At 39.7% G+C, this 26,229-nt stretch overlaps 1 protein-coding gene across 10 annotated transcripts in view; it reads right to left on the bottom strand.

Moving 5' to 3' along the window:
- Positions 1-26,229, bottom strand: part of LOC124260854 (zinc finger CCCH domain-containing protein 10-like) — a 292,806-nt gene that overhangs the window by 24,259 nt on the left and 242,318 nt on the right. For 9 of the 10 annotated variants that reach the window (XM_046695174.1, XM_046695169.1, XM_046695171.1 and 6 more), the window contains one exon: positions 1,684-3,472. The exons of the other annotated variant lie outside the window; for it this stretch is intronic. In XM_046695174.1, the coding sequence (XP_046551130.1) occupies positions 1,799-3,043 (1,245 nt within the window). In that variant the 5' untranslated portion in view covers positions 3,044-3,472 and the 3' untranslated portion in view covers positions 1,684-1,798. Of the gene's footprint in view, positions 1-1,683; positions 3,473-26,229 lie in introns of those variants that run through there. 10 annotated transcript variants of the gene reach the window in all.

A 26,229-nucleotide genomic window follows, 5' to 3' on the forward strand; every position in this document is an offset into this window, starting at 1 on the left:
TGCATGACTCTGAGGGTGCGGGTTCGAATCCCGGATGGTACTCAACCCAAAAAAGTACTAGAATCTGTGCTTTACTAAGAAGTGTAATCCCAAATATAACATATGTTACATTTGACCACTTTCTAAAATGGCATTGTGTATTTCAAAGAAATTCAATGCTGAAAACCTGACTGTAAGAAGGCCCTAAAAAATCTCTTTTATGGTAAGCATGTCTTTGATTTAGGTCATACAAGTTACCTCCTTACCCTTTGTTGTCATGTGATTGGTCAGTAAAATGTAAATAAAGGGGGAGATAATTTGCAATTGCAAGACTAATGGGAATGTACTCAGGGTTTGTGTAGGTGTATGCCTGTGTACTGGTTAGCAGTTATATAGCTGACATGTTTGTGATGTGCAAAAAACGTGTTCGAAATGTCACCTGCATTACATCTCAGACAGAAAGTTTTTAGTAAAATTGCATCCAATTCTTGAGGGATCATTTCATACTTGTAGGGCTGCCTCTGCATTATTCCAGCCGTACTGTTGCCTGCATATATTCTAAATCAGGTCTGACAATTAGCAGTATATATTATGACTAGTATCCCAGGTCCTTGGGGTATGGTGACACACGATCAACCAAATCCAAGTCAACAACATCCAATTAAATCGCCTCTTATGACATCCAACAGATCACTGGGACCTATTCTAAACTAAGCCCCACAGGCTTGAATGATTCAGATGTAATATTACAGACAGCATCAAGTTTAAATGTCAGAATAAAATGAGACACAGATCACGTCGGTTGAAGACAAGTGGACCTCACCTTTACTTAAATTAAACTGCAAATGTCAGCTAATACTGGTACAAATACAAGTGTTGCTTGCAGACACCTATCAGTGAGTGAGTTGGTTTTGTAGCCGCTTTTAGCAATATTCCAGCAATATCACGGTAAGGGACACTAGAAATGGGCTACACACATTGTACCCATGTGGGGAATCGAACCCGGGCCTCCGGTTCGACGAGCGAACACTTTAAACACTATGCTACTCCACCGCCCTGCAGACACTAATTTAGTACAATATGTTCAGGTGACAGTCTTTATATTCAGAATATTTACACTTACATATTTGCACTGAATACTATATTCTGTGATATGCATCTGTACAATTACTTCTTAATCAGAAGTCTCATCAATTTCCTGCTCTTAAAATAACAATTTTAACACAGTGTAACCTTGTACACTTGACTGAACATGTTTTGGCTGACAATTAACAGGCTATGTATTCATCCAAAACATACAGTATGTTTTCGACACTACTTTCCTCAACAGTAGCAGTTCATTTCAACAGTCACATCCCAGATTTGGCAGGATTCACCTGTTTCTGACAGTCATTAAACAAATGCAGCCATATCTTTCCAGGACCTATGATGCACTCAAAAACAGACCTACAAAAGGAGACATCTGATTGGTGTGTTTCTCTACACTCTTGTCATAGTGAGTCGTCCGACTGGCTGAATGCACAGTACTCTGTTTGTGAATCACTATAACCTGTGTGTGTTGTTGGTATTGAGATCTACAGAAGGCATGACTTGTTCTGAAGAGGGTATGGTACACCACTGCTTGCAAGTTCCAACCGCAGAAACACACAGTATATGTCCTCTCACACAAAAAATGACAAATCCAGAACAAATGCCACATTCAAATCTGGTTTCATATCACAAATCTTTATTTGTTGATGAAAGAATAAAGTGCTATCAAATGAAGCGCAGAAAATCAAAAGCAGATGCTGCAATGTACTTACTATGTACACACACATTTTCAATGTGCCATACTGCTCGGCACCCCCGCCACCCTAATGCTCTGGGACACGATGGGGTAGGACACTAGAGAAGCACTCTGGCCAGCCAAGTTTTGTGGAATACTCTGTGTAATGGTACCAGCACCTTGTAGAGGGTTTTGCTGCAGCGACGCTGGCGTTAGCGACACCATAGTGGATGGGTTCAGTGTCACTGATGGGTTTATGGATTGGGCTGCGAGCGCCGATTGGTTTGGAGCATGCACCATCTCCCGCGCGAATCGCTGAGCTGTTTGCAACGCATGTTGGGTGGCCATTTCACTGTTCAGCGCTATCTGCTGGGACAAGCTTGTGCTGAGGTGGTTCAACGTAGCCCCAGTGCCAGCAACAGTCACTGCAGGCGTCATTATCGCTGTGGATTTGCTGACGCGGTAGCGCGCATTTTGCTCGAGAAGGACCTCGTTTGTTGCAGTCAAATCTGCGACTTGTTTCTTAAGTTCTTCAACTTTGCGCCGCAACATGTTATTTTCATCTTCAAGCATTTGGACGCTTAATGAGCGCATTGGTGGAGGGTAGCGTCCGTCGATATAGTTACCATATCCTTCAGAATCAAGTCGCCTTCTTTTCAGCGGGCCATGCCCATACTCGAACCTGTCATAACTATCATTTTCATAGTTATTGAAAGGCAGAACTCGGGGTGTCCTAATGTCAGTTTTGCGCATTTCAAAGTCATATTCCTGACCTGAAAGGTGGCGATATTTACACTTCGCTCCACGTTTGCATTCACGTTTTAAGTAATCCTTACAAATGGGCACCTCTCCTTTCAGAATGGGTAGGGAATGTGCAACTGATCCCACCCCTAATGCTGCCTGCTGCTGGAGTCGAACAGGTAGTTGTGCTGTTTGTAGGTAATATTCCTCTTCCTCCCTCGTACAATGCAAGAACTTACACGACGCCTCTCGGCAACCAGTGTTCTGGAAATCATGGCAAAATGTGAACTCCTGTTTCTTGCCTAGATCTTTTGCTTCGGTGATAGTTGGATGGCGATAACGACATCGTTTGCCCCTTTTGCACACATTCCGTAGAAAGTCTCTGCATATACTGTTTTCCTCCTTACCGTTCATGTGTTTTGAGGTGCCGTTATATCTCATGTCCTCGCTCCCACTATCACTGTTGTCTGACATGAATGCCATGTTGTTGGTTGGCTTGCACAGAATTTCAAACTTGGTCACTTGAGATATGTTACGACTGACGATGAAATCATTCATCAGTCTTGGCAATGGAGGAAACCAATAAGATAATTCTGTTAGGTCTTAAGGAGATTTAATTTTTACCTGGTGGAATCTCCAGCATATTCTTTCCACTGAAAACAAACAGTCATCTCCACGCATAAACACAGCTCCAAATGTTTCCAGATGCGAAAGCAATGTGACAACACAAGTTGATGATCAACAAAAAAGTACCACAGATTCACACACAATATTCACGCTGCTGCTGCTGCTGTTGCTGCTGCTGCTGCAACTGGGTTATGTCTCTTAGGTTATTCCCTAAGCCTCTGTGTTAGTAGTACATTCAAGACCTAGCAGCGAGGGGCAGCTGGGCGACCAATCAAGCAGCGGCTTGCGACACCAACAGGTCAGGCTAACGATGATAACGAAGATCGCAACTACAGGTCGCTCCTGTTTACCTCAGACCATCTGAAAGAAAACAAACAGCGCATATAATTATCAGATGCACCATAGCGCAATTAATCTCAAACTTAGTCTTCAGAGTGTCTCGCCGCAGTTTAATATTTAAACAGGGCCTTCAAACCTGTAAAAGATGTGTTGGCAAGCTTGTGTTGTGCATGCTGACTTTACAATCAAGTTGTTGTTTAATCTAGACAGATAGTGACACCACTGAGATGCTGCAGCGAAACTTTTAACCTGATGACTGCCTCCTGGCACGAATACGAATTTATTAATATCAATGAGTTTGGTTTATTTCATTCACTTTCAGAAAAATATCTACCTCATTCTTTCTGTCAAATGAAAAAAATATTTATATGACAGACTGTCATACATAAAATTGTACAAAACTTGATAAATTCATGTTACTTCAATTTCAGGCACTTGTTTAAAAAGTACTAATGTAAACAACTGAATAGGGTAAGTTTAAAGCCATAGCGGTCAGAAGTGATATACATCACTGAATTTGAACAAAAACATTCAAAAATGTGAACATAATAATAATACCACTAAATGATGATCATCTATTTACAAAATGTTAGAAAACCTTAAAATTTCACAGCTGAACAACAACACATACAAAAGTATAAGTATATGTATTTAAAATTCCAAAGTTCCTGACTTGTGAAACCTAGCAACCCAAAAAATGCCTAAATGTGTGAAATGACAAAAACGGACGTGACTACTGAGCGAGTTAACTAGGGTACTACTAATGATTCATATCAGCAAGTCATCAGGGTAAACCGTGAACTACAACACACATGACATCCACCACACAAGCCCAGCCAATGAGAACAACAGAGAAGTGCAATGCTTGAGTGAGGCTTACCAAGCAATCACAGGTGACTGATACAGTGCAGGTAATACAGTGTTAAACGAGCATGCATGAGGGACTCTTTCTGCTGCTGCTGCTGCAGGCAGGTGAAGATGCCCCCCCTGGTGAGCAGGGATGCTGGGTAACATCTAACGCCAGGCGCCTTCATCAAAAGCTAATTTCTAGGGGCCGTTGACATGTTTGTGTGATTTGGAGGATATTGCTTAATGAGAGAACCTAATTCTGTTTTTGCCTCTGTTTATGGGAGAAACACACATGCTGTTTTAACAGTGTTAACAAAATCCATTGTTATAGAGCTGCCTTTTGATTGTGCCTGTTAACACTGAAGACAGTTTATTTGTATTTCAGCTCAAATCAGAAACAAACAGCATTTGTATTACAAATACATAAAACTTTGTTGGAAATCTATCTCCGACGTAAAGCTGATCTGCTTCTGGCTGTGACAGTGTGCCTTCTTTTTTAGAATAACTGCTTGTGTGAAGTGGGAGAATACATACACACAGACCTATTTTGTTTATTCTCTTGCAAACAATATTTCCCTTCTTTCTCAGAACAGTGAGTTTAGTTTTACGCCACACTCAGCAGTATTCCAGCTACATGGTGGAGGTTTGTAAATAATCAAGCCTCATCAACAGCATGAGCATCAATCTGCGCAATTGGGAACTGATGACATGTGTCAACCAAGTCAGCAAGCCTGACCACCCGATCCCGTTAGTCGCCTCTTACGACAAGCATAGATTACTGAAGATCAATTATAACCCAGATCTTCATGGGTGCTTTCTCAGATAATTGCTTGTGTGAAATGTGAGAATACATACAATACACACAGACCTATTTTGTTTATTCTAAAGCAAACAATATTTCAAGATATAAATATTAATTAAATCACCAGTACACATGTCAACCTTGCAAAGAAACAGTGGCAACAAGTGACGTCAAACGTAAAAACTTCAGCATACAGAAATCATTAAACGTCATTCTAGTTTCAGTAAATTTGGCCACATATGGAACATTATCAATCCGTGTGTCAACTGTCCCCACCCAGAATGTAAATCAATTCTTGGACTCAAATAAAAGTTGAACTGGTTGAACTTAAATTCTTGTCCTAAGTACACAACACCTAGTTGCATCAGCTTCAGGAACAGAAAAGAATAGTCAGCTTGAGTCATGCTTGGATGTACATTTCCATGGAAGTTCTGAAGAAATCTGTGCTAAAAAGTCAATATAGATCCTTATCATAGTACTTATTGAACCACAAAATCGGTCGTCAAACAGAGAGCAACATGCCATTCAGGCAAGTCACGTTCCTCAACGAACATCTTGAACTTCCACACACAATCAACAAACAATCTCTCATGGGATATACAGCCTTTCAGATTGGTGGTTTCATTAAAACTGCAAGTTTCAATAGCATTTCAGTCATATCATAGTGCGTCTGCTTGATGTGATGGAAAGCTCATAGGTATGGTTCTCACAAAACTGGACACACGGGTAAACTCAGATTTGAACCCACTAACTGGCTTTGTCATTACATTGCTATCTTTGTACATTCATCTCTGCTTGGCCTGTGTAAATATCATATATATATCAACTCTATGCACCTATTCAGCGTTCACCTGATGAAGCAGCAAGAAGTACCCCGAAATGTTGTGACAGAATGAAAGAGTGGGTGTGGTTTTACACCGTTTTTAGCAACATTCCAGCAATATCATGGCAGGGGACACCAGAAATGGGCTTCAAACAGAATGAAAGAAACAGTTATCCAAAAATGGTGTTGTATATTCATGTTCTTTCACCTTCTTAATGCTTATCGAAGACTCCGCTAACAAAGGATTCTGCCACCTATAAAGGATGCGACTCAGTAGGTCAACCATCCCTGTGGGGTTTTAAATTATCTACTCACTTAAAACCGATTTCCCCAAAGATTTACTATACACAGCCACCATTTGACTATTTGGCAACACTGACAAACTGATAATTGCGAGAGTACTGCAGTGTCTTGGCAAACAGACACAATGTATTCACAAAAGATATCGCACTGAAAACAGATCATATATTTAATACAACAAATTATCCTGTCGTTGGCAGCTCCGTAGACCTGTTCCTTCATTAAGATGCTGTCACAGGTGGGGATGTTGTTCATAAAGCAGCTGATGCTTCTATGACCCAAGCCTTAAAGATATCGCAGGAATATTGATGATTGTTGCATTAAATAACATTAACAGACTATAACAAAAGTCAAAGCAAATACAGGAAATATCTGCATGAAATAATACAACAATGTTGTTATAACCAAAGTTTTCCTTCTTATCCAAGCTGAATGAAACAGTCACTTTAACAAGGCATGTCTGACAGCAGAGCATCTTTGGCAGACATATTTGTTTTGGCCAGTTTCTGTGAGTCCTGTGAATGAATGAGTTTAGTTTTACGCTGCTTTTAGCAATATTCCAGCAATATCACGGCGGGGGGCACCAGAAATGGGCTTCACACTGTACCATGTGGGGAATCAAACCTTGGTCTTCAGTGAGACGAGCGAACGCTTTAACCACTAGGCTACCCCACTGTCCCATGAGTCCTGTGATGTTTCTATTTCACTGTTCCTACTGGCTACCTGAAGTACTTTGACGTTGGACAAGAGCTATGAAGCAGTCCAACAAGACAATACATCATATATTGTGTTCCTCATATCCTACCTGCACACAGAGTGGTTGGCCAGAATAAAAATAATTAAGTCAGTCTGAATAATCAAAAAATGATTGAAATTAACAGACCTGCTTTCATTCAGGAGTACAACTGATAAATTATCTGTTGCCTGAGATAAATGTAAAAATATGTCGCAGTTTGATTGTTGAAACATAACAGCTGCTTTGCTGAGTTGAGAGATTTACAGATCATAATGCAGTGCAGGAAGTAGATAAAAAATGGAACAGGCCGATTTAATTTGCTTCTTCAAACATCTTTATGATAAAGTACAGCATGGATTATTTTTATGACACATTTAATGGATTCATTAAAAAAAAAATCAGGGTTGAACGAGACAAATTCAATGGAATAAATGGATACAAAACACATTAATCTTGTTATGGCATTTCAGAAATTTAGCACCAACTGATGGGAGCGAGGAACCACCAGCAATACAGATGGCCTGATAACACACTGCTCTTCACCAGCATCCCCAGCATCCAGTGTTGGCACTTCCTATCAAGTACCAGCTCTCACTCCAGTATTATGATAGTACTGTGTGAGATACTGTTCCAGGCACACAGCTCCTGCCACGATCAATGTTTGTACTGTCCATCAGTAGGTACATCTACCTGGAGGGTAGACCAGAGACAACAACAGCAGGCACGCTGCCAAGAGGTTCTCATATCACTACAGTATCACAAACACACCACCTTGCCTCAAGCAAACACAGATAACACTACAATAAGTTAATTATTTGATTTCCATCCAAATCTTGGCCAAATAAAAGAAGGCAGGTACATGCATTTTTTCTGTTGCCGCCAGTCTAGGATTCAAAGGAACAGAAAAAACTCATTTCCAAAAGAATAAATTCATGTTTAGTTTTTCTAAACAATCTGTTAAAAATATCTATGTCAGTTGATACGCTAGATCGGAAGCTGGATTGGTTGTACAAAACATACACTGCACTTCATCAGTGAGTGAGTGAGTGAGTGAGTGAATGAGTGAGTTTAGTTTTACACTGCTTTAAGCAATAGTCCAGCAATATCACGGTGGGGGACACCAGAAATGGGCTTCACACATTGTACCCATGTGGGGAACCGAACCCAGGTCTTCAGTGTGACGAGCAAACGCTTTAACCACTAAGCTACCTCATCACCCCCGTACTTCAAGTAAGAAATGTATTACAAATATACTTTATCTCTACTGTGTTTGGATAAATAATACGAAGAGCAGCAGTTGTGCATGTCTGGAGGTGAGACGGGTTCATCTACTTCATCTCATCAGAGCCTCAGTGATACAGTGTCATATCACGTCAACACATTCAAAATCTAGTTGTGCTTGTAGACAATCACTCAAACAGGCATTTATAGAAAAGTATTACCTCAAACTTAGCTTAACAAGATCAATAGATTCAATATTGAATAAGGAGTCAAAACACTACTCTCGTAATAGTTTTTCTTGGCATTGTAAAATTGTCTGATTAGATTTGCCAGCCGAGGAGAAGGAATCTAATAACTAAAGTATCAATGAGAAAAGGGCAATTTGTATGATTCTGCTCCACATCCCTAGGTCCTTCTGGTGAGACAAGATTCATTGAAAGATTATTGAAAAACATTCAATCTTAAACAAACAGATGCGTTAGCTAGAAACTCTGCTGAAATAAATCACTGTTCCTTGTTTGCCATGCCTGGACTTAAGTAGCAAATAACGAAATTACATTACCTTTGATCTCATATAAATGTCATAAAACAAAAAGGCTTTATATAATATGGCAAAAATTCCAAGGAAGAAAAATTGATTCATATTACATCTACAACAACCATTACCATTTTCGCTCCAGCATTCAGGCATCCAGCGTCTTGATGTAGAGAGCTACAACAGGCGGACATTACTCGTAAATTGATATTATCGTGACTTGTTGCAAGTCATAAGGAATAAAAGACGTCAATACATTTTTATGTATGTTCTAAATATCAGTATGACGTATCTATTCATGTAATGTAAACCCTGCACTTTGCAATAATCAAGCTATAGGAAAGCAGCCTGTAAATAATTACATCAGGCCTTGACAATCCAATGATTGATACTGACGAACATCGATCCATGTGATTGCCAAACAATGACACACCTCGAACCAAGTCAACGAACATGACCACCCATCCATTTCATTGCTGCTTCTAACCAACAAAGGTTACATGGAACCAGTTCTTACAATGAATCACCAAGGGGAACTTCTGTTTGATCAGATCAATGTTAAACCTTCCATAAAAACAGTCATACATCAACAGATCTTCTATTATTTAGACATATTATTATGGTGACAGTTGAAACTGTTGTTAGGAAGATATTACCACAACAAGACTCTCAGATGGAAAGTAGGTGGCCCCAGACTTCAACCAGTCTTCTCAATCAACTACACAACCACTATTTCAATATACAGTGGAAGCCCTCTAAACTGTCATGCCGGATTGGAGGGCTGCTGGTTTTGAGAGCTTCCACTGTAGTATCCTTGGTACACTCGTCTACCTGTTTCACTTGCCTTTTCCATAATCGTAACTGATTAAGAATGATAAGGATCATACTTCTGTTGTCTGCTGAGACAGAGGTTAATTATCTTTCAGCCCAAGAGTTGTAATGCCAGAAAAGTTATAAACAACATTCATCAGCGAAGAGATTTTACTGATAAACTGTATTGCTGTGTGACTACAAACTGAAATGCCTGCAAATTGTAGTCTGCTTTTCTCTTGAAATCATCACTATGAGATCACAACTCACAACTCACTAAATTGTCAACCTCCTTCAGTGTTCACGAATGGTGTTTCAAAAACAGGACATTGGGTCCTGCAAGTTTCAGATGTCTGTCTGGCCCATTGACAATTCACAGGACCCATAGAATGAAATTAAACACACATTTCAGATTTAACATTTCTTATAATTGGCATTGAAATCAAATTGTTAACAAACATAAGATTTATAAACAGCAAACAAGTGTCACATGTCACATATAACAACTTCAGTCAAAGTCATTGTGAAATATGCAGTCAGACACTGGGGCCGGTGGGTTTTAGACTTCTATCAGACCGTTGGCGAATCTGCCGGATTTGTCAGAGGGTCAGACGCTATTCGTGAACACTGTCCTTACAACACAGTGCCTGATGCTTGCTCGACAGCTACTGATGGTCAGTTGACTGGAACGTAGTGCCAGCTCCAGTAAAGGGTGAGGCTATATCCTTCATTCCATGCACCTGAACACATTCTGTAACAGCCACCTCAAGGAGACCAGCATCCAGGCATTGTCTACACAAACACTCCTTCACTGTCTAGACACAAGCAGATCAGGTGCTCCAGTCTCTCCATCCAGGAGTCTTCAACAGTGTCAGTAAACCAAGGGTTGTTGGTGCTCCTCTGGTAAAGTCTGCCGTAATAACAGGACCCGTTCAATCTGTGATAGTATCTAGCCACAATCTGTAAGCCAGTGTCAATCCTCCGGGTTAGAATTGGTCTTCAGTAAGCCATGCTTGTCAGATTAGAATTGGTCTTCAGTAACCCATGTCATCATATCACAATTGTGTTGAAGGATACTGTTGATCACTGGATTGTCTGGTCCAGACGTATAGCTGGAATATTGCTGAGTTTGGCATGAAACTGTATTCACTCACTCACTCAGTGTCAATCCCATTCAGTGTAGTACACCGAGTTAATACAAATTCCAAGGTGGAAGACTGATATATACTTTGACTGTCACAAGACGATTATTCGGATAACAGATAATGGTTGGAATGGTTTCCAATCAGTAATAAATATTAAAGCACATATTCATTATCCTTGTTTAATACTATCAATAATCATTTCCAATTCATTTATGAAACAATAGTAAAATTATAATACTTATTAAAACGGAATGAATTTTCAGATTGAACCATATGAAAACAGTTAACCAGATACAGAATGTTTTAAGATGAGTAACCTATTTAGTAACATATGAAACGGAGATACCTCTAATATCTAGTGAAGAACTCAACAAGTGAGTGAGTGAGTGAGGTTTATTTATACATTTTTTTAGAAATTTTCATTAAACTATTAATTATTACCTTAGAGACTTGTGAAAGTCTAAGTAAACCCCAATTCACCTCATCTTACCTACACGGAAGTCAGAACCACAGTATCTGTTTACATGGTGTTCACACTGTGCTCTGCAACCATGCTTTGGTCTATCACATGTGCCCTTTGATTTGAGTGCTATTCACCACAGATCCAGCAAAGTAGCTTGACATTCACAAAGCTCTCCAACTGTTTTTCTTCCAAGTCTCGAATCCCTAATGAAAGCCCACCAAAGGTGACTTTACTTCTTGGCCCACGGGCATAAAAATATTTGTATTTATATACAGCTAGAAATTCCTGAGCCCCATGACACAACCAGGCAAAGCTGCATGGTGATCCACTGTTTACAGCAACTTGTAGCCTTCCCTTTAAATATTGAAATTTTTCTTTGCATTATTGATTCATGTAAGTTATCTTGATCTTCTAAGGTTAGAAGCTGGCGTCTTCATGAAAAAAGAATTTTAGTCTGCATTGGCTTGTTGACCTATCTTAAATTACTTCAGGGTTCTATTACTGCTGCCTGTTCCAATAGGGCATATCTGACTGCTACAGTGACCTACTTGAGGGGCATGGCCCCTAGTAATTACTGGAGATAGGGCAGATGTGTCCTTGGGTGCAGTGCATAATATGAATCTGTCAAATACTGGAGATGTTGCACAATCTGTGGCTGGAGATTTCTGCTCCTAGGGACTGTGTAAATGTGACTTGTTACATTAGAAATGCAGTGGAATTGCCTTTCAACGACTTGGTGCAGACAGCCCAAAAGATCACAATCTGGTTGAAGGCTGGGTTGATCACTGAATTGTCTGGTCCAGACTGGATTATTTACAGATTGACGGCATATAGCTGAAATATTGCTGAGTGCGGCGTTAAACAACAAACCAACCAACCATAACGTCAACACTGACCACACGTCAACCTGGCCATGCTGTTAACTTATTAATTATCGACATAATAATATGCTTCATTATCAGTTAACTCACCACAGTAAACTGACACAACCTTCACATCACTAACTCACATACCCTTCCTCTACCACCAATCCCTCTAGCCTTATACCGCCCGCCCGCGCCACCCACATAGCCACCACCTATACTACTCCCACCCTAACACCGCCTCCACTCACGCCGCCCAGCATGACCCAATTATAGCCATAAACACTTTCAAGTACATAAACCAAACCAAGGAGGATGCTAAGTGAATGTAAGCTGTTTCCATTTCTTATATCTGTGAACAACTTAAATGTCAATACAGCAACACAAACTTAATGGAAAAATACATAGAGGATATTTTGTTAATGTTGTCAAATAACATGTATATTTCATAGAGTGGTCTGACAAAGTTGGCGCAGCCACGAGTGAACATATCAACTTTGTCAGACCACGTTGTTATTTGACAACATTAACAAATATTCTATTTATTATATTTTGATCATTGTTTATATATGATCGAGTATGTCTGCATTTTATTACGCAACCCAACTACAGTCTAGCCCTTGAGCAGAAAGTAGTTCCAGGCAAAAGTGATATTCTACTCAGTGAAATAACATGTTATTCTAAACCACTTTCCACTTGCATCATCAGACACACAGTATATTGACTGACTGACTGAGTTTGGTTTTACGCCGCTTTTAGCAATATTACAGCAACATCATGGCGGGGGACACCAGAAATGGGCTTCAAACATTGTACCCATGTGGGGGATTCGAACCCGAGTCTTCGGCGTGACGAGCCAACGCTTTAACCACTAGGCTACACACACACACACACACACACACACAGTATATTGATATGTACATTGCCGGCAAACAGTCCAATATATCACAGTATGCCGGTGGCCAGACAATCAGCTAGTTTTGCCCACATAATGTCATAAGACATATTTGGAAAAACAATTACCAAATATTTGTTACCTTTTAAACAAACATGAGTGGTACCCAAAACAATCTGCCTACCACCAAACAGCCCTGTGGTGTGGAGTTGTGTCTAGAACCCTGTGCTCCACCACCTCAAAGACATGATCTTTAGATCCATAAATTTTACATACACTCGGCACCAATCTGCCGTCTAGACAAAACACACAACTGTCACCGTTGTCCTAATTTTATTTACTACAATTTTCACCCGATATTGAGAAGGGAAGCTCGTTCATGTGCAAAAATGGGGCCAGGAAATATTGACATTTGTTCTAACATCATGAGATCACCTTCCTCTGCCATGCTAGTCGGTATGCTGAGAACATAAACAAAGTATTCCACCTTGTCCCTCCTGTGAAGGCAAGCAGTGTAGTTTACTGGCAAATGTCAAACAAGCAGAGAAGGAATGCTTTAAGATCAAAATGGGTGTGAAAGCAAGATGTTCACCATTTTGTCCATAGCCTTGGGCAAAATTACTGCAACAAATATCATCTGGATGATCTCAGAAGAGGTCTTATTTGTATCATGCATTTTTAATATTTGACACCTGATACGAAGAAATGTTTTAGAAGATCTGATAAGCACTTTTATATCCAAGCCTTACATCGTGATGTGGGAGTCATTTGAAATTGATATCTGTTACAATGACAAAAACCAAGGTATTGGGTGTTTCTTATGGAATTGTTTTAACATACCAGTACTTTGGGGAAATTCACACCACCCTGGCAAGGGGTAACTGAAGGTTGTCAAGAGATGGGTTGTTTCTCTGAAGTTCCTCCAGTAAATGAGAAAAGGTGTGAGCAAACATGTCAAAACCATGACAAGCAGTCGGTGTACAATTTGTCTGTCGGTCCTGTTTAACCAATGGAACAACACATTGTAAACCACGTTATCTACCACGTATCTACCATTTAACTAATGGAACAGCATCTTGAAAACCATGTGTCTACCATTTAACCAATGGAACAGCATCTTGAAAACCATGTGTCTACCATTAACCAATTGAAGAACACCTTGTAAACCATGTATCTACCACGTATCTACCATTTAACTAATGGAACAGCATCTTGAAAACAATGTGTCTACCATTTAACCAATGGAACAGCATCTTGAAAACCATGTGTCTACCATTTAACCAATGGAACAGCATCTTGAAAACCATGTATCTACCATTTTACTAATGGAACAACTTCTAAACACGACATAAGCCTATGTGGCACCACTTTCAACCAGAGGAACAGTCTAATATAAGTCTTGTGCCCCTTATGAGACATTGCTTTCCAGCACCAATTGTTAGTTGACATGTTTGATCATCTTGATTTCAAAAAGAGTTGCTCTATTTTAGACTACCCGTACAGTAACACCATATTTTCATATAGTTTATTCTATCAATGCTACACAAACTCTCCAGTAACAGATGATGGATGTAAGATCAGACCTAAGGTTCACCTGCTTGAGAAAACATGACATACTAAAGTTAAAGTGGTAGCCTCAGGTATTATCATCCCATCATCAAATATATTTGAGACTCGTGAAAATCCAGGTTAGAATTGATCTTCAGTAACCCATGCTTGTTGTAAGAGGCAACTAACGGGATCGGGTGGTCAGGCTCGCTGACTTGGTTGACACATGTCATCATATCCCAGTTGCGTAGATTGATGCTCCTGCTGTTGATCACTGGATTGTCTGGTCCAGACACGATTATTTACAGACCGCCGCCATATAGCTGGAATATTGGTGAGTGTGGCAAAAACTAAAATCAGTCACTTTAATATATTTGACATCAATTCAGTAGTGATACTCTATACAATACCCAAATTGTGATTAATTATCTAAGTTGTAGGAATTATTTGAGTAAAAATGTCTTTTAATTTAACACTTTCGAAAAAAATAAATATTTGTCAATCTGACAATCCTTTGATATCGGAAGTAGTCGTTTTTCAAATTACTGTATATCTCCGGTTCATCACAAGGCTTTAAAGTAACATACATAGAAAGAATTATTGATTAAAAGCCATAAATCATGTCTAAAGTCTTCAACATAACCATGCCTCCATGAAGTCGGTGAACACCTTATATCAATCTGGATCATTCATCCAGCTTATATAAATGTTTTCAATTCAAGTATAACGACCGAATACCTGAGACACATATTCAGTTTTTTAGGAAATATCAAATCACAAATTGCAAAGTTTAATAAGGATACGGAACATAAGGTTTGAAATTACTTATCACCATGACTGTTTGATGCTTAAGATACTTGCAGATATGTCAGCGGAATGGCACATTGACATTTTACTTTTTCGAAATTAGGATCAGGATTCTCTGAGCAGACTTTGAACATACAAAGATCAAAGGTTCAATTTCAGGGGACTAATAAGCTCACCTGAAAACACAAGTTCCATAAACGTGAAAGTTTGAAAGATGGTACCTCCCTGGCATCAGAAAACTGAGTATAGTTTAATGTCACTTTTAGCAATACTCTGGCATTATCATGGTGAGGACATTAGAAATGTGCTTCACAAATTCTACCCACGTGGGGAATCAAACCCAGGACTTTATCATGACGTGTCAACGCTTTAACCACTGGGCCCCACTGCCAAAGAAAACTATGACAAGACTATGATTAATATGACAAAGTTGCTAAATCTCTCATATTTTTACATCTGGGATTATATTTCCTTGGTAAGTGCAAATTCTAGTACTTTTGGGTTCAGCCCCATCCAGGAGTTCAAACCAACACTCTCAGAGTGCAGCACCTAAGTACCAGCACACAAAGACAGGCATCTAACCCATTCAGCCACCTTGTTACATAAGAAAGGACTATTCCTTCCTAACAACATGGCCATCGTGCACACCAAGCTTTGATCATCTCTCAAACTGTCCGGTTTACAGAAGCAAAGCAGCTGTATATATTTCAACACTATCTGTTCAATGAACTACTAGTATCTAATGAAGTGAGGTGAGGTGAAATTGGGTTTAACGTCGTGCTTGAGAATATTTCACTCATATGACGACGTGCATGCGTGTGTATGTGTATGTGCGGCTGCTTGTACTAGCCCAGACTGAGATACCATGCCACAGTGAAGCATGAATACCCCACTCAGACACATTATACTGACTCCAAGCCGACCAATCCTTGTTGTACCCAATAATGCCGAGCACCAGGCAGGGACCAACAAGTACCATATTTTATCGTCTTTTGGTATGACGCGGTTGGGGATCGAACCCGCGACCTTCCGCTCTCCGGGCGGACGCTCTAACCACTACACCACGGAGGCGGTAGTATCTAATGATGAAGATGATGATGATATACTCAAATGACATAATGTGAAACACACTTAAGTTTAATGATTAATATTCAACTCCTGTGTCAACACATATCTTAATCTTGATTATTAAACACATTAAACAGCAATGGATTGACATTGGCCAAATTGGTCCTATTACACATTCATAATCATTTTTAACATTATTTCTTTATGTTGCATCTACAATGCACTGTGTACAACTGACTGACTGAGTTTAGTTTTACGCCGCTTTTAGCAATATTCCAGCAATATCACGGCGGGGGACACCAGAAATGGGCTTAACACATTGTGCCCATGTGGGGAATCGAACCCGGGTCTTCGGCGTGACGAGCCAACGCTTTAACCACTAGGCTACCCCACCGCCCCGCACTGTGTACAAAGTTTAATGACTTCAATTCTTTATCAGAGCTTTTCAAGCTGATGTTAACACAAGTATTATATGAAATAACTTATTGATTGAAAAGAGACATTTATAGCTTTAAATATTTGAAAACATTTTCAGAAAATGTCAACCTTATTAATAGTGTTTCTGTCCTAAGGAATATAAATATTCCTTATTTTGCTGCAAATTAGGTATGTAACATCACAGTATATAATGTTAATAAGAATGATCTTTTCGAATTTAGTTAGTTATGGCATACACGTCCACAGACTAATGCATCTATACACATGAAAGTGCTTATGTATATTCATATGCACATGACCAGATTGCATGTTTATTGATTTCTGCAGCTATTTTACATGACCTATTTTTCAAGTTGTCCACCGAGAGTGGAATCAATAAGCAGCACCATGTACAAACAATACCACACTGACATACAACTTGTTCTTTTTGTCACGGCCACACCACCCAGAATTCTCTATCAAACATTACTTATGAAATCCACATTTACTAAGGTTCTTATCTGTTCCAAATGACAATTCAACACATCTGTCACAACCAAACACATTTGTCAGTTTTCATGAGCAATATGCAAGACAACTGATGAGACCCACAGCTGTTGGTTATAAATAATGCTTGTTCTTCAAGCTCCCTCTTACATATATTCAGCAGTCAGTACTAAAACACAACATGGGCCCTGTCATCTTAAATAAAAACAAGCCATCTCATACACATGTTCGCCATTCTCCTCCTATCCACTAAAACATATCTGAAACCCTACATATTCCTGGCAATGTAAGTGGTTTAAAAATCTTGTATCCTCAGCAAACCGTTTAAAATCAATTGTCATGATCATGAAGACGTGGAGCCATAACGAGACACAGTCTAAAGGATAGGCAGTTTCAAGCAGCTAGGCTACTAACACAAGGTATTGGGTGTACATCAGCCAGGTTAGCCTTTAGTACTGTGTTATCTGAAGCTCACGCACGATTGGCTTCACACAAGGATGAGAGGCTGGTTACATGATAGCCACCTGAAACAAACCTATACAACGTACACTATCACCAACACATTCATAGCCAAGTGCCTCTTCGTCTAGTTCAAAGCGTACACACACTTGTGGGGATGACTTTGTCATCATAATTCTCAACCTCTTGAATCATTATGGACTTTAGTCAAAACTATCTCAGCACTTGACTTGAATGGCTGTTTTCAGATCAGTGACACTATAAGTAATCTGAACCGGACACCACCGACCTTCCCTACATGCATGTAGTTCTGGGGGATGAGTTCTGTGCACCAGTGTATATCAGGCCATAACTATAGCCTTTGTTCATAATACCATGGGAGATACGGAAAGATTTCAGTTAGATTCAAACATGAGAGGCATACTCAGCTATGGTGCCACAACATGCTCAGTGCAAAGCTGCGTCACTTGCAATTGGGCTTACATGATCATAAGTTTGCATCCCTGCTTTTTCCTGATTATGTTTCTAGACTTGCCAGCACCATAACCCCGCTTGTGTATTTCGCCAAAGTGGTAAACATTTGAGGCCTGCATCATTTTTGGTTTTCCTCCGTCAAGCTGACATACCATGATTTAACTGGAAAATTGTTGTATCTGGCGTACCAGGAACACATGATCACGAGTTTGAATCCCAACTTGTCATGATTATGTTTCTAGGCTTGCCAGCACCATAACCCTGCTTGTGGGTTTACACAAAGTGGTAAACATTTGAGGCCTGCATCATTTTGGTTTTCCTCCCACGCCATGATTTAACTGGTAAACTGCATTAAACCTGTATCAAACCTGTATCACTTGTGTAAATTGTGTAATATTTAATTGTTGATTGATGTGTGCTATGAAATGAAGTGGTGCTTGAACAAACAGATTACAAGTTGCTGGGAACGCCTTATCTCCATCCTAGCCCCCTTTAACAGGATAGTGGTCCCCAAGGTGGATATAAATGGATAGTGTTTATCAGCAAACACCATCACACGTGGGCTCTGAACGGTAGTGTCTCACGTTACTCTACACATGTGTCCAGACTTAATTACTTACTAGCTACCTGGCTACTCCCATGCATGGTGTAAGCTGGAAGATAATGATCATGGGACGTCACTCTCTTGAGCAGAACCACTGCTAAGAAGGGTATATCTTGTGTCAGCGAGTTAGATTTATCATTACTTATAGCAGCATTTATTCCAGCAATATCACAGGTATGGACACTGTACACATACAGGCCATTAAACTGGGGTCTCTGAGAGGGGCAGTGACGTAGCCTTGTCGTTAAAGTGTCCGCTCGTCAACCTGGAGACCCAGATTAAATTCCCCATTTCTGGTGTCTCCCCTGTGATATTGCTGGAACATTGCTAAAAGTGGCATAAAACAAAATTCACTCACTCACTCACCAGACAAGGCCACCTCACCACCTCACCACCACTGGTCTTCACCTGTATATGGACATGAGTGAGTATGGCTTAAAGCTACTTTTAGCAATATTCCGGGACACCAGAAATGGGCTTCACACATTGTATCCATGTGGGGAATTGCCTGGTCATCATCATGATGAGCAAACACTTTAACCTCTAGGCTACCTCACCACCCCAACTATAAACGTGAGTGAGTGAGATGGGTTTTATGGGCGTTTTAGCAACATTCCAGCAATATCACTGCAGGGGCACCAAAAGTGGACTTCATACATTGTACCCATATCTGGGATTGAACCCGGTCATCATGATGATGAGTGAACACTTTAACCTCTAGGCTACCTCAAATATGAACATCACAGAGTGAGTTGGGTTTTACGCTACGTTTAGCAAACATTCCAGCAATATCACAGCAACTATGAACGATTCACCAGGACAGGTGTCTCAGATCTAATGTAGAGCAAAATCAATAAGATAGTAAGTCAACTGGTGTGACTGAGGTAACGTGGTGAAGACGTACTCCTGAGGCCATGTCAAAGTGAGCCATGTTTCTGTTGCCAAGACCCCTCACATGTCATCGAATTATTGCACTGCGGTGTTTCAATATCATATGTATAATAAACACTCACAAAAACATGTCACGTGAAAAACCTACAGGAGAAAGATTCTCAGAGGATCAGGCATGAGAAATGGCACCTGTCAGATTCAACCTTTAAAAAAAAACAATGATAATGTACAAAACGATGAATATTCCATTATATACATTCCATTCCATGCCAATGGAGTATTTTCATTGTTGGTTGCACAATGCAAATTCTCTGGACTACTGAGGATCCAAACCTCTTAACTGTGAAGGCTAAAAACAGATTTAAGAGCTAAACTTCAGAGGACACATAACATCATCACGTTTGGTGGCATAATAAAACAAACACAAAAGTTGCCAAACCCAAATTTAACCATGATGGCGACCAAATTAGTCAGCACTTTGGGTAAATCTTAGTACTGTTTACTGCATCTTCAGATGGACGCCTTCCCTGTACAAAGACTAAAACAGCATATTTCCACCATTACCAACATAAGATCAAATCCATTCCTATCGATTACCTGTTCACAACACTGAAGCACATAGGTTGTTTTGTGCGACAAATGAATCAATTCCCCGTACCAAATTAAAGCCAGATTTCCTTTCGCAACAATGTCCAGTCACAAATTGATAGCGCCCCCTGCTGGACTATAAACCCGGCAACAAATGCGGGATCAAAGCTCTAACTATCAGCTCCATTACTCTCCACCTACTGCGGATCACAAGACTGTACGAGGGAAAAACATAAACAACTTTGAAGTCTCCATCCCGATTGTGAAGACAAGAGCTGTCAATCCTCAAGTCTCCAAAAGCAATCATTTATTTGGAAAACAGTGTGTTTATTTCTAATTTATTTCAGCATAGATTATTATTGGGAGTGAGTGTTAATCCAGAGGTGACTAGATTTGATGGAGGGATTTATATTGAAACAAGCTGGGTCAAAGTGGGCTTTAGGTAATACACAGTAATCGAATCTGCGACACCACATCAGCATGTCGATGGAAGGTCAGGGGAATTTCCCAGTGGTTGTAACGGATCCCTAGTTTATGTACTGCTTGAGGATACGGGAGTGATGCAGCTTAAAATTTGCTTTCACAGGTCTTCTTCTATCCTGGCTAATCGGCTTCCATCAAACAAGTTCCAAACATGCATGGGATATATGATCCATTACAGAAACAAGTGGAAAAACTCACACCTTTCATCTTCCCATGGCATGAAATCTTCCAACATGGACCACTTTTAAGCATAAAATTGGACTGATGTACAGCTCTCCACGTGTGCACTTAATCAACCTTTAAGCATAAGTCTGGACTTTTCCACAGTGCACATAAGTGCACTAAACCCTCTTTAAACAAAATATTGGGTAAAAATATTGGGTCAGTGAATCCTTAGCTGCACTTAATCACCTTTTAGTAACATATTACTTAACCACCTTTAAACAAAAAGTTGTTGGGCCAGTGTATAGAATCCACAGTTGCACTTAACCACCCAGCTGCAATAAGTAAGTTCACAGAATCCACACTAACCACCTACAAGCAAAATATTGGGCCAGTATATAGATTCCACAGTTGCACTTAACCACCTACAAGCAAAATATTGGGCCAGTTCACAGAATCCACAGCTGCACTTAACCACCTACAAGCAAAATATTGGGCCAGTTCACAGAATCCACAGCTGCACTTAACCACCTTTGGGCCAGTACACAGAATCCACAGTGGTACTTAACCATCATTAAGCAAAATATTGGGCCAGCACACAGAATCCAAAGCTGCACTTACCCACCTGTAAGCAAAATGTTGGGCCAGTACACAGAATCCAAAGCTGCACTTACCCACCTGTAAGCAAAATGTTGGGCCAGTACACAGAATCCACAGTGGTACTTAACATCTTTAAGCAAAATATTGGACTCTTGCACAGTTATTCCCAAGTGCTAACTGGACAGAATGGTTTTAAAGGTGACTTGAGTTTCCCAGGACAAGTCTCCTCACAATAGTTGGGGTCATCAAGTCTCTAGCTCTTCTGGTATGAACTGTATTACCTCCAATGAACGTCCCTGGAATTCTTACTTACCAGCATTTACTGGAGACCATGCTTGTATTACAGACCGGCTTCTTCTTCTTAGGGAGTATTCATTATATGGTTTCAAATCTCGGGAGCATTCCTTTACTTTTAATCATACTACCCATCAAAAGTTTAGACTCAAAGGTGCAAATGTAGCCACTTACTTCAGTCAGTTTTTCTAAACTAGATTTTGCAAAATATTCCATGATGTTTAAAGGCACTGTTTACACATGAACTGATGTATTGTAAAACAAATTTGTAATGTTGATAAGATTATTGTCATGAGTTCAATAAATGATGAAACTCAGTGAAAATTGAGAATTCTTAAGAAAAAGTTACACGAAAACGCAGCTGTTGACCTGCACAATATTTGCACATGCTTTTCAGCAATATAATGCTTGATCCTCATGCATTCATCTGCATAAGGTTTGCAGCTGGTTCCCCCAAGTTCGTGGAGAGATTCACCTTCGATGTAGCCATACATACATAAATAACATATAGTGAGTGCTTTATGTGAGTCTAAACTTTTGAAGGGAAGTATAGATCCTGCATTCAAGAAAAGCTTGGCCTTAATTCATCCAGTTTGGAAGAAATCCAGAGTCTACGAGAACAGCAGCATTTATTAGAGGAACTATGGTATGTTCTCTCCAAGCTGTTGCACAAATCAGTGATATGGACCTTCAGACTACCCTTGAAAATACATCAATTGTTAAACCTTGACATATACAGTAGTAACTCTTGCTGTACTCTACACGAGAGATAAAGATCGCTAATGGTGGCATATGGTGTTGACTGTAAACAGTGGAACACAGAACCACACAGGACATGTTTCCAATAATTAGTTGATAGCTGCTGTGCACTGTACATGAATGGATGATCAATGTATCAAGATTAAAACAACCAGTTTTTGTAAATAAGAAGTGTGTTTTGATCCTGCATGAACAAATACTGTTTGGTTGTTATGTAACTGCACTCAGTAACACTCATTCAAACTGTAGGGGCGGTGGGGTAGCCTAGTGGTTAAAATGTTTCTCGTCACGCCGAGGACCCGGGTTCGATTCCCCACGTGGGTACAACATGTAATGCCCATTTCGTGTGTCCCCAATCATGATATTGCTGGAACATTGCTAAAAGCGGCGTAAAACCATACTCACTCATTCCAGCTCTATGACAGACACCTGCAATTAATCAAGTCCAGACCAGACCATCCAGTACTTGACAACATGAGCATCTATCAACTCAAATGGGAAACTATGACATTCAGTCAGATGATATCATGTTATCTATTTTCCTAACCGTTCCTTTCAGTCCAATTGCCTCTCACTTCAAGGTGAGGACACCTGAGGACATATCTTATATATTTTTGCCACTTCTAGTACTGAAATTGGGTGAGGAGAATATAAAATATACAGAATAAAAAAATACAGAATGAAAGCAAAACACATCTAATGTGGCCATACTTATTTTTGAAGGATTGTATAATCAGCCTATGATGAGAAACACAAAGTGTCTTCTTTTTATGCTGAACAAGCTTGTCGCAAAGCTGAACTAAAACAGATTTGAATCAGAGTGTTGCCGTGGCGTGGGTGGATGGAAAGCCCAAAGGGTAGACTAACACTTTTTGAATATACGGAAAAGAGACCCATTGAGATGGAAGCTTCAAAACTCTAGAAATCTAGGCTTCTTTAACATTGCAGAAAGGGCTGGGCAAAAAGGAAAACAATATGGTTCATGGACTGTGAGACTGACTACCCGGACTAAAGTCCTAGTCCTTATCAACATGGTGATGAAGTGACAATGTCAGGATCATAGCAAGGGTAAATCTGGGATGTGATTCCATGATCATCACTTTGTGGCAGAACTAAGATGCACAACCCTAAGTTGACAGGATTGACACCCCTCACCCTAACAATACTGTTTGTATGTTTCATGTCGAATGCTGCAATATTCTAGCTTTATGATATCAGGTAAATGCTCAAGTCTGGACTACGAAAACACTTGTTCATGTATTCCTTTTGTCCTTCCTTAGTACATTAATTTTAGTAGTCACACCAAACACACACCAGTTTGATTCTCCATAAGGGTACAATGAGTGAAGCCCATTCCTGGTGTCGCCCACTGTGATATTGCTAGAATATTGCTAAAAGGGGTGTAAATTATACCCACTCAAAGAAGAACCTTCCTTAGAAACACAGTTATCAAGGTATGACGACAGAAAGTCTGACCACTCAATCCACTTACTTGTCTTGCACAATACATTTCAACACAATCCTCCTTGGTGCCAGCTATCCTGAATATCCTGTCATAGACTCTTCAATGAAAAACCAGCTAATGCATAACTTACCACCAGCTTATTTCGACCAGCTCTCTCCTCCAGTATATCACCTATCATAATCAGGGCTGCCATATCCACGTTACAAACAACATCATAAAATGTTTGGCCAAAATGAAAGAATTTCTTTATAGACCCTGTGATCAAGATCACAAACTCGCTCCACATTAACTTGAATCGAAAACCCATCAAATTAAAGGTCGACAGAACATCTTGACAGCATGGAGTGCATAGTTCCCATACAGCTTTGATTTAGTTTTTATATTAAACATACAAAAAGTATAAGAGGGCATGAAAGCCTCTGTGCCACAGGCGCTGTTGAGACAAAGTAGTAAAGAACATGTCCATTCCAATTAGAAGACTGCAGAATTAAGTATCTTTAAGTATCTTTAACTCTGAAACAAAGGAAAGATTAAAGACGACTCAGGAAATACTTAAGTCAGATGTCTCTCTTTGTCAGTTTCAAATCAAGGTCTAGTGATTCAAAGACCAAACTGCTTATGAAATCATCATCAAAAGACTTTAATCTTTGAAATGAAAAGAAGAATTCTCCTGGCATAACTGGTTTCGGAAAAATTAATGGGCAGTTCTAGGTTACTCAAAACACCAGGTGTAAAATTCTGTCGATGTATGATTGATTACATTTGAAGCGTTAACCAACCTGACCAATATCTTGGTTTGTAATCTGGATGAAATATCACCGTCTGCACCAGCACATAGTGTTGGTATGGTGACCTTTTGATGAAAGGTAACAGGAGATAATCGCATGAACTGTGATAAAAAGACCTTTGTTGATTTTATGAAATGTCATGGGTTGCATTACACTTCCTAAGGAAGATACACAGATTATTAAACAACACCACAGTTCTACTGACCATTTTCAAATAAACAGTGCCATAATTACAGACATATATCCTCAGGTGGGGCCAAAGCCTAGTTACCAAACTGCCCTGATTGTGGATGTGGATCATCCCTGTGTATAAGACAAGCTATTCGTACCTAACATTAGAGGGGATTGAAGAGGTGGTCGCCTTACACACTGAGTAGAAGATGTACTTGTCTGTCCATCACTCTCTTCTCAACCTCAAACCTGTCTACCTAAATATCACTGCTCAAATCCAACTGTTGACAAATTTGTCCATCTTATGAATTGTGACTAAAATCCAATTATACTAAAATTGAAGAATGAATGTGTCCTTTTTAAATTTCACTGTATGTTCTCTATATCACTTTGTGTGATTTTTATGAGAATAAACTTATTTTCTGTTCTATTCTGTTCTGTTCAGATCGAAGAGTCTTTCCCAGCTGTATCATGGTGAAAAGAACCAGTGTTTGACAACCACACGACATTCATTCCTGAAAGATTAATCAGCTAGAAGATTAAACAGCTAAAACAGAGGCTTAATGACAAGGGCAAAGCTGCATCTGACGAGTAAGACCCGCACATGGAACCTTCAAATACTGGTTAGAAATTGGTCTAGAGCAAAAAATAAAAGGCAACTAACGGAATCGGGTGGTCAGGCTTGCTGACATGTCATCGTATCCCGATTGCTCAGATCGATGCTCATGCTGTTGATCACTGGACTGTCTGATCCAAACTCAATTATCTACAGACCACCACCATATGGCTGGAATACTGCTGAGTGCAGCGTAAGACTAACTCACTCACTCACTCATTCTAATACTGGGATTTCCGAAAACAACACATCTGTCGCCTGCAACCCAATGGAATGGCCAGTTGCTTGATGTTCATTCATGCATTGTTTTCAAACTAAACTAAGCATAACAACAACAAAATTGAAGCAGATAATAATATAAAAAGCCAAACAAGAATACAAAAGTAATAAGAGCTAACAGCATGAATATTTCATGTTGATGGCTGTAACAGCATCAAAATATACTGAACAGCAAAAGAAACGCAAGTCTGGCTTTTTGTCAAGTTTTTAAATAGAAGACAACCAAAATTGTGTCTAATCACTTATTCTATAGAAAACACTATCAATATAACAGCTGAAAGTTGCTGTTGACATTGAATTGCAATAAGTTCAAATTGATCACAGTCCGTCAAATGGAGATACCCCTGAACGCGAAA

This window comes from Haliotis rubra, unplaced genomic scaffold, assembly GCF_003918875.1.
Source record: "Haliotis rubra isolate DU_JTF1 unplaced genomic scaffold, ASM391887v1 Scf78, whole genome shotgun sequence".
Taxonomy (NCBI): Eukaryota; Metazoa; Mollusca; class Gastropoda; order Lepetellida; family Haliotidae; genus Haliotis; species Haliotis rubra.